This window comes from Sphaeramia orbicularis, chromosome 5 (assembly GCF_902148855.1).
Source record: "Sphaeramia orbicularis chromosome 5, fSphaOr1.1, whole genome shotgun sequence".
Taxonomy (NCBI): domain Eukaryota; kingdom Metazoa; phylum Chordata; class Actinopteri; order Kurtiformes; family Apogonidae; genus Sphaeramia; species Sphaeramia orbicularis.
Window position 1 is genome coordinate 33928415 of NC_043961.1, and position 10622 is coordinate 33939036.

Consider the following 10622-nt stretch of genomic DNA (forward strand, 5'->3'; position numbering starts at 1 on the left):
AACGTTGACGACGATTTTTCCAGTGATTGGCTGTAGAGCTGTCAATCATCTGACCTTGTTCCGTTGCATTCCTGACGTGTCTTAAGTCAACTTGTGCGCCAATAGAAAACAGCCACAAGACTGAAACGTCTGAAAGGTTCAGTTCTAGTGAAACTGCAGCATGACAGAACTGTAAACCCCTCTGAGGACGAGTCGTAAATTTTGAGGTATAATGCTATTTTGCATTACATTTTCGTTTATCTGTGCCTTCTGTATCACCACGTACTATGCGTAAAATAAGGGCTAATTACTGATGTATAATTCTTAATGACACAATACCATGCTCCCGATGATTATTAGTAAATAAAACCTAATTCAAGCATGTCATGAATGTATCCATCATAAGTGACCATGTTTTCAGAAAAATAGCAAAGCACTGAAAAGAGACCCAGAGTAGTGCATTGAGTTTGATTTTAAAGCCATTTTTTTTTCTTGCTCAAAAATGGCAGATGATTATCGCTCATACCTTTGCAAAACACAAACAATTTTCTATCAAACACATTTTCTATCAGATATCGAGTGACTACTATTATAACTGAAATAAAGAGCTTTTTTCTCTGTGTTGAAAGAAAACAAGCAATGAGCCAACTTTTATATTTTCTTGTTCTTATAATGTAGCCCTCTTTCACCTTAAACAGTTAGTGTACATGGACTCCACTATTACTAAAGAACACCAGCTATTTCTTTTAACACTATGCACATGTGTTATATAGAACATAAACTATTATCAGAAAATGGTACAGAAACACTAAATGACAGTTAACTGAGATGAAACATATTTTTACTCTTAGTAAATCACTGACTCTACATCAGATAGCCTGCCAATAATCTTTCAAAGCTTTTGACAGGACAGGGGTCATGTATCCCCCCCAGACATTTACAGCTGTTCAGATTCTGTCTTGACAGTCCACATGGAGGATGGTGAAACTCAAGTCCTGCAGCAACAAAAATCATCTGAACATCATGTACCTTGTACAAATAACAAGACAATGTCTAAATTAAAAAGCATGCCTTTTTATTTCTTGGTTATACTGAAGTGGTGTTTTTACTCTGCCCAGGTAGGCACACTTTGCATGCTGCTTTGCTTCAGAGGTGAGAGACACTGCACAAGGCACTTTAAATTCTGCCACTCCACTCTCTAAGCTTCGAGGCAGCACAAAGGACATCTTTCCACTGAGGCTACTTACAAACAGAGGCCAATACGAACCACCCGACCCAGTACAGCTTTACTTTTTGTACATTCAGACTTTAAATAGAATCATATATTCATACACACACAACTCACGTCGGTAAAAATCATACTAGCTTGATATTTATACAGACCTGGTTAAATTGACTTGCTTAAATGCACAGCTGTCTAAAATAAAAAGAAACCTGATCAAGCTAAAGGTTACAGTCATTGAAGATGATGAATAGATCTCGACAGAAGAGGGAACACCTGCAGGTCCACATACACTACCTCTTGGCATCGTGTTTGACTCTATGAAGAGAAATTCTTTGTGATATGAGGCCTTTTTAAAAGAGTATACCCTTCTTCTACAGGGGTTGTTGTATACCCAAAATTAGTGCTATAAACCACTGAGTATTAACAACCAGGTAATGCCTGAAGGGACAAAAAGTCGATCGGAAATGAGCTTCTTACTCCATGTTAGAGTAGAGCCTTGCAGGATGTATAATGCCAATTACACTCCAAATTTTTTACATAGTAATTGCAATTTTACTAATGCACACTCAGGTGAAAATTGGAAAAGGAAAAGAAAAAAAAACTGGTGACACTAGCAGAACAGTGCAGCACGTGAGTTGAAGATACAACTGTACATCATTGCAGAGTGATGAGGGTGTGGCATGACAGCAACATGGCAATACACAGCTGGGAAACCATCTCTGCAGTTTCAGCTCCTTCTGGATTTTGAGTGTTGGATGAGCCACTGAAGTGTAATATCTGGAAAGAACAGAAGGATTTCAGACTTTGTAACTCAGCAGAAGTGCAATTTTCATATATTTGCATCGATATATTTGCATAAAACCCAGTGATAATTCACTACTATTTTGTACATTTTAACACAAAAGTAACATAAGCAAATGATGATTCATCTCACCAATGTTGTCTTTCTCTTTGCAGGAAATTGAGTAGCAGCATATCTCTCTGTCCTGAATAGCTGACAGATTCCTACAAAGGGAAAGGAATAAATACAAAAAATAAATAAACAGAATTTGAGTTTGTTTGACAATTGTGAAGGCAAAAAACTAAAGTATTTGTTCCAAAAATCATTAGAGAATTTAAATGCCTTCATCAACCAGCACATTAAAGTACTACTAAAATAACAGTGGGATGAAACATTTTTAATAAATATATATAAACAAACTAGAAATATTTAAGTCTGTCATTAGGTAGAACATTTATTAAGGTAATGTTTTGAGAAACATCCATTTGCCATCACTGCTTAACATAGTAATATTTAGAAATAATACATATTTAGGCTCATTGGACATATTAACAAAATAATTTAAAAACAACAGGGGGGAAATTGTTTTGTTTTGTTGTTTTTTTTTTGCAAATATGCAAATTTTAATTATCTCCAATGCAAACACTTCACACAATAAGATAATACAGCAATAATTTTATTTTATATATATATATATATATATATATATATATATATATATATATATATATATATATATGTACACAAAAACTTCTACAAACATTTTTTTTTTACTGTATATTCATATACATTTTTCCTATTCAGTTATGTGTTAATATGTAAAAATTTTAAGTTTATTCTGTTTGCATGTTTAAAATGATCTAAAATGTTATCTCTGTCTATTATTTGCATGTGTTACAGTTATTTTAAGCTTTTTTGTTTAGTCTTCTTAAATTTTGTAAGTGCTTGGTTGTTAAGGTAAAAAACACAATACAGTATAATTTTTTTTTTTTTTTGCAAATGATGAATTGCAGTAGTAAGTGATGGCAGACATTGTATTAAAGGGTTAATTTCACAATTCTGTCTGAAATTATTACTGTAAATGCACAAGTATTTTGTTAAAGATGGAGAGAAGATATTAGATTGTTCTTTCTGTTCCTTTTCATTCATAATGTGGTTAATTTGCTGACATGTAACAGCAGATTTTCTTTTTATACGTCTTTCTTTTATCTTATGAATGAAATGAATAAATTAATCTAAAACTACATAGGCTTATTTTGTGTGTGTGTGTGTGTGTATATATATATATATATATATATATATATATATATATATATATATATATATATAAATTACACAAAATAACATCTCTTGGGTAGCAAATGTGAACATTTTTCATAAGTTTTAGAAACCACCAGATGTCGCTAAGCTTGCTTAGGTTGAAGCCTGAAATGCAAAGCTTTTCTGTGTTTCAACCCAAAGCACAGCTGTATTAGACCACATCTGCCCATCAGTACATCAGATCTAAATTTTTTTTTAAAAATCAAAGATAGATACACATCAAAGTTCTTAAACTCTGAACACCTGACTGATTCCTGTACAAAATAACAGTATTTAAAATTTACATCAACAATTAGATATTTACAGACATAATGACTCATTGTTTTACACATACTATAATAACTGTAGTCTGATTTGACATGTAAGGGTATCTGTCTCTTTCATACTTACATTTTCTCAATGAGCTGCTTTTCATCTAGAGCAGTGGGGAGATCCCTTTTGTTACCAAGTACCAAAACCTTTAAAAACAAATTTCCATCAAAATGTTGCACAGCATCTTAGAGACATGAAAGTTAACACAAAATCACAGATGGAACCCACACACAGTATTACATGGCTGGTAAGGTAAGGTGGTAAGTGCACAAATCTCGGTTTCAGGTGAAAACTTACAGGAATTCCTTGCAACTGTGGTTTGTCTAATAAATTATGAAGCTCATTTCTAGACGCCTCCACTTTATCTCGGTCTGCTGCATCAACCATGTACCTAAAAATGAAACAAAACACGTTTGAAGTTGTTTCTCTCTGTAACACTGGACTACAATTTTTGGAAATGATCGGTTTCAGAGATGAAATGTGCTGAATCTCAATGAGCTGGAAAACAAAAGAAGACAAAAGTAGTGGGTGGCTAATGTTAATGTTATGCTAATTACAGGGTTCCTACACATTTGAAATTTCAAAATTCCATACTTTTTCCAGCCCCCAGTTTCCAGATGTCTAGGTAAAAAAAATTCTAACCAGCCAACCAGTCTTCATATTTGGGATTCATGAGCCAGTTGTCAGAGAATTTACATCTACCTATTATGTGTTCTGCCAACGATCATACAAGACATGTTGAATAGCTCGCTCACCAACAGTGTGTGGACATCACCTGTCTGCCAAAGCAGCAGTGAAACTTGACGACACCTGGGCGGGCTTTAAAATGGGTTGGAGGAGGATAACAGCAGAAGGCTGGGCATTCAACTTGTCAATCTGCCCAAATGTCACGTAGCCTACTGTATGTGCTCTCACACAAACATTTTAGCTACACTAGCAAGCACCTTAAAAAAAAAAAGATGGATCCATTTCTTTTTTTAGATACTCATAATATTATGTTTTAGAAAATAGAACAGTGGTAACAGTCTTGGAAACACTGATATTTTTTCCATACATTAGTTTCCATTTTCCATACTTTTCCAGACCTAGAAATTTCTAAAATCAAATTTCATACTTTTCCATACTTTCCATAGTTGCATAGCAACCCTGTAATTACATAGTCACATAGGTTTACGTATATTTTTATAATAGATTCATAAATCTTCCAATTGACAAAATGTGAAAAGTGAGTGTATTCTAATGTGTAAACAGTGATTTAAAGTAGAACAAGAGCTGAGACAAATTCATTCATAGAATTTCACACTTCGAATTAATGCTGTGTGTGGAAAACAACAGCCAACTACCACTTTGACTTAATTTTTCTTTATCAGGGATCCAAATTTGGTAAAGTTTCTAGTGTTATTTGGTTAGAGTCCTTTCTTAGTAACATAAATGTTACTTTTATTCTGGAAGCATTTCACTCATAGACCAGTGTGATTTAAATGTCATATAATTCTACTTATTACAGTTGTTTCAAAGTCTCCCTTACAGATTACTCATTCAAAAAACATCATTTGTCACCAAAGGGGAAATACGGAACTTTCTTAACATATCAGTGCAGTTCCTAAAATATCTTGAAAATCATCGAAGGATGTTTGCTGTGCATTTGAAAGTGTTGTACTTGATAATGTTTTACAACTCATAACATCTGCATAATAACTGAATGTTTCTTTTCTTCTGTCTTGTGTATGGAAATCTAACAATGTCATTGCCAAACATATCAATTTCTTTAGGAAAAAAAAAAAAATCTCATTTGTTTTTCAAACCAAACTTCATGTACCAGCATTATATACTCACACAATTGCATTAACCCCCCGACAGTACCGCTCCCACATGCTCCTGAACCTCGGCTGCCCTCCTATATCCCAGATCTACAGAATCAAGGACACATTACACCATGAAATGTGTCAGATCTCACATAAATCAAGTTCTACAAAAACTGCATTTTTGTAACATCAGTGTGTTTGAATTATTTCAGTAATTGCATGAAATACTTAACAGTGTATGTTTTCATAATATATCACAAATTTTTACCTTGATGGTGACGTTTCCTTTAGTGACTTTTCTCATATTGAACCCAACTGTGGGGATCATGTCTTCACTGAAATGCCCAGACTGAAAGAAAACACAGAAGTATAGTTAAAGTAATTTCATATACAATGTGTGACTCTTTATGGACATATCCTCTTCTGCCAGTAGCTGCTACACACACGCATTATAAATCAGGTATGTTCCACCACTGGAAGAGGACAGAGCACCAACTGTATCCAATCAACTGTATTATGCATATATATTACCATGTACATGAAGAATTCAGCAGGAAAACAGTGACACTCGTAAATGCAATTCTGTCTTGATTTTAAAGAGAAAAGGAAAACAAATTGAACTCTTACTTTTACAACTTTAAATACTTTTGTAACTTTTGAATGGTATTTATTATTATTGTAGTTATATTCTAGTTTTAAATTGACAACAAAACTGATCTAAAAAACTATAAAAACATTTTTTAATGAAATACTCATTCACTTCTTAATGTTTTTTTTAAGACTGTTTGTAAAAATAAATAAATAAAAGCATCCATACTTTCATAAAGACTTTACTGCAGACATTACTGCAAAGATTAGGGTTACAAAATACATAAGCAGCATGAAATCCGATGGCATTTTCTGTTAAAAATAGACAAAACCATTTTGCATGACAATGACATGGGTTCCTCTACACAGGTGACCTGATAAAGCCAAATAATAACAGATCATGTTGTTTGGAAATATTGAGCGCTCATTTTTGCAGGCTAAGCTGACAAAAAAAAAAAAAAAAAAGAACTTTAGGATAGACAATTTGTGCAAGTCCCCTACAACATCAAACCTCACTAGCTTGTTTTATTCATTTATTCCTTATCCTGCCCTCCTTCAGTGAAGCTGAGAGCATGCACTGGTGTACGCACATTTCACAGCACATGACTACCATAGTCACCTGATAAAGCTAAGTGGAAATGAGTACAGCGGTCTTATGACTGAGGAAGGAGGAACCACCCCACTACAACCCATTCAGTTGCTCAAAACTCTGTCATTGGCTGGAGAGCTTTTTCAGATCTCTTTGAAGGAAGGAGCAAGGTTATGAGCCAACCCCAAACTGGCTTCTATCTTAAACACCCGCCCTACAGGATGCACCAAAATCCAGTTTGGCAACTCCTCTTAAGATGCTTGATTTTGTCATCTTCTTTCTACCGGGTTTGATTAAATCAAAAGGTTGTTTCAGTAGAACTGTTTTGTTGAAATCACTTTGTGGTAACACTTGCACAGACAGTTTAACACAAACGCATATTTAAAACCATAGCCCCTGGTATTTTGACTTTAGTCAATCTGTGCATATTTGCTAAAAAAAACAGTCTGAAAGCTCACTAATTAGCAAGATAATTCCCTTTCTTCAGGACTTTATTTATTTATTAGCATTAATAAAATTCTTTACATTTTAAATTAGCAGCTATTATTTATGCACTGATCTTAAATGCTGTGCATAGGTGAAACATAGTCAGACCAAGGCAAAAATCAATAGATATGGAGTAAAATGCACAAAAGCGAACTACCATTAGTGCAATCACCATCAAATCCAGTAAAGTAACCTAAGACTTGTACCCAAATTTTACCTTTCACAATATGCTGTTACCAACTGCTCTGCTGATTAGCAAACGGCAGTATTGCTCCATCAGAAACACCAGTTTAGAGAAATGTCTCAACTGATATACCAGATACACAAGAGATATGCATACTCAAAACTGCAGATGCTCTGTAGTGTTAGTCACATGACTTCACAGCCTAAGATAACACAGCTGTGTGCCTTTATCACAGTTTATATCTCATGCAGCTGCAGTTTTCATGGTGCTATATGCCAACACCAGTAACAAGAAAGCTGATTCTGATTGATATGTTTTAGCATCTGTTTATGAAGTGGGTGACACGTTGCATACTGTATATGTGTGTCTGGTCCCTCCTGTCTGACTACATCTTGTTGTAATGGTCAACATGTTGTCATTTCACTTCCTGGAAGACAAAAACGTCAGCAGCCTTGAACTGACTGTTTGATAATGCAACAATGTAAAGAAGTCATTAAATCTTAGTCACAGCTGATGGCAGCTTTCTGTTGGTATTAGCAGGATAAACAATCAAACACAGTCATAAACTAGTCCACAAGGATCACCTACAACAAACTAGTTAGCTCAGCTGACTTATTGACACAAACACCGGACTGAGTGTTTGGTTGGTTTTTTCTGTTTACTACAGTCTTAATAGTGCAGCTTTACATTGTTTTGCTTTCATTAAAGCGTTACATCCGAAAACCAGACAGTGTAGCTCAGACCTAGCTCTGTTACCCCATTAGTAACCATGCTAATGCTATCAGCTCTAGGTGGCTAGCAGCTACACACTTACAGCGATCACGTTTACAAATGTTGTTTTTCCCGAGTACTGGAGCCCAACTAAAGTCAGCTCCATCTCCTCCTTCCAAAACAGGGACTTGAACCAGTCCAAAAGCCGGTTAATGAGGGCCAGCATCTTGATATCGGTGTTCAGTCTCCCTTGTGGTTAGGTCTGTGTTTCTTCCTCCCTGTCAGATGTGGCGTTTTCCAGTGGGGAAGGGAAGTGGGACGCTGGCAGCTGTCATATGATCAGCCTAACAGAGCGGGCCCGCCAGCGCCCCCTGCGGTCAACACAGGAAGTACAGCCCGGCGAAAGTCATTTTAGTTCAGGGGCTACATACTGCTGTACAACTGCACTCTTTACTTAGATAGCACTGAGCAAAGTTTAACCCTTTCATTCATGAATGATGACAACGTTAATCAAGATTTTTTTTCCTGAGTGTTTTTATTCCTCTTTAGGCATGAAAAAAACAATGCAATTGAAAATGTTCTCATGAAAAAAAAAATAGATTAATAAATAAAATAAATAGATAAAAAAAAAACATTAAAACACTAGAAGCACTCGGAGAGCACAGACCTCCGCCAAGGCAGATCAACCCCCCCCCCCCCCCCCCCCCCCCCATCACCACCAAAATTTAATCATTTGCTCCTTGTGCCAGTGTTAACATTTCCTGAAATTTTCATCCAAATCCATCCATAACTTCTTGAGTTATCTTGCACACAGACAGACAGACAGAAAAACAGACAGACAAACCAACACCAACAAAAACATAACCTCCTTGGCAGAGGTAATAAAGTTAAAAAAAAAATAACAATAAGAAAACATACTACTACTACTATTACTACTACTACTACTACTACTACTACTACTACTAATAATAATAATAATAATAATAATAATAATAATAATAATAAAGAAAATGTTCTTATGAACCTTTTTTTCATGAAGTTGCAAAAATGTCCTCTCAGCTGGACACCATTTAATTTTTGAAGCAAATAAAGATGTATTTACTGATAAATTGCGTCAAAACTATGGGGTGGGGGGTGGGGGGGGGGGACTTGTGATTCTGGGGGTTTATACTCAGGGGAGATCTGAACTGTTACTAGTTCATGCCAGAAATGATATGGAATGTGTTAAAACTTTAATAAAGATATGTATTTTTAAAAAATCCATGAATATACAAGAGAACAGTTGAAGAATAACTGTCCACTGTAGTGACCAGTATGCATGAAAGGGTTAAATCCCAAAGCAATCAAAACAAGGAGTGTATGGGAAAAGTATAGCTAATATTGCCTGAACTCTAATTAACCTCGAGCATTTTTCCTTGTTTTTGATTCTTTGTTGAATCTTTGTTGTGATAGTGCATTCCATCCTGAAATGTTTGTATACTTGTGTATATATTTCATTTATTTAAAAAAAAAAAAAAAGAAAAAAGAAAAAAGAACATACTACTGTACAGTCCAATATGATCTCAAGTGGGCTGGAGCAGTAAAATAATGACATAATAACCTATAAATAAAGTCGACTCCAAACTTTTCTCCATGTTTTCTAGTGAATGGACTAAAATTACACTATGAAAATGTTTACATCAACAAACTATCCTTTAGAAAATGTGAATAACATGAATAACCATGAAAACCTAAAATGCCTCAAGAAAAATAAGTGCAATTTTAACAATATTATGCCTCAGCTTATCATTTACACAAGTGTTTTTTTCTGTTTATATGATCCTGTATAGCTTCCACAATACTCATATTTTTTTCCCTCAAATGCATGACCACACACACAGTTCTCAGTCTTTGTAGGAATATATGTACAACTGGAATAAACAGTAAATATATGAAACAAAAAAATATTAAAAACAAAAATGCATTTCAGGAAAAATATGAATAGTGTAAAAGCTATATGGGGTCATACGGACAAAGAAAAAGAAAAAAGACCATTAAAGGTTCTAGGACATTCTAAAGGTGTGCGATATAACACAAGATTATTTAAGAAAACATCCAGGCAGTCGACCCAACGAAGTTGAAGATTTACTGGATCAACATGGAGGTCACACTCAATACTGACTTTACCTGTGGAAGCAGTTTTGTTCTGGTTTTTGGGTGGATGTTTCATTTAAACCTTATGACGTAGTCATGCCCCAGTGCCCCCTGTATGTTACTGTGAGAACAATGATACAAAGTACACAGAGATCAATGTACAGTCGCGGAAAAAATATTAGACCACCTTTGTTTTCTTCAATTTCTTGTTCATTTTAATGCCTCGCACAACTAAAGGTACATTTATTTGGACAAATATAATGATAACAACAACAACATCTCATAAGAGTTTAATTTCAGAGCTGATATCTAACAATTTTCCATGTTTTCTTGATAATAACCAAAAATCACTTAAGTTTTTACATCAATAGCTATGGCACTGTACTGACAAAAACAGTGCAATGTGTTTGGCCCTTGTCGGCCACCGTAGTTCTGACCTTATTTGACAACAAAAACCATACAGAAAACTGAGGTGATTTGTGCTTTTACTGTGGCTGTTTTCTGTCTAA

At 34.9% G+C, this 10622-nt stretch overlaps 1 protein-coding gene across 1 annotated transcript; it reads right to left on the reverse strand.

The window, feature by feature from the left end:
- Positions 1 to 1033: 1033 nt before the first annotated feature.
- On the reverse strand, positions 1034 to 8300 carry arl8ba (ADP-ribosylation factor-like 8Ba). Its single transcript, XM_030134881.1, has 7 exons — positions 8084 to 8300; positions 5691 to 5771; positions 5454 to 5527; positions 3915 to 4008; positions 3696 to 3763; positions 2139 to 2209; positions 1034 to 1981 (listed from the first exon to the last, which is right to left on the reverse strand). Exons 1-7 carry the CDS (start codon positions 8204 to 8206, stop codon positions 1932 to 1934), a joined length of 561 nt encoding a protein of 186 aa, XP_029990741.1. The 5' UTR covers positions 8207 to 8300; the 3' UTR covers positions 1034 to 1931.
- Positions 8301 to 10622: the final 2322 nt, after the last annotated feature.

Coding starts and splice junctions, on each gene's coding strand:
- arl8ba (XM_030134881.1), bottom strand. CDS start 8,206: ATGCTGGCCCTCATTAACCGGCTTTTGGACTGGTTCAAGTCCCTGTTT. Junction 5,528..5,690: donor AAGGAAACGTCACCATCAAG/GTAAAAATTTGT, acceptor TTGATTCTGTAG/ATCTGGGATATAGGAGGGCA. Junction 2,210..3,695: donor AAGCAGCTCATTGAGAAAAT/GTAAGTATGAAA, acceptor TTCCCTTTGTAG/GAATCTGTCAGCTATTCAGG.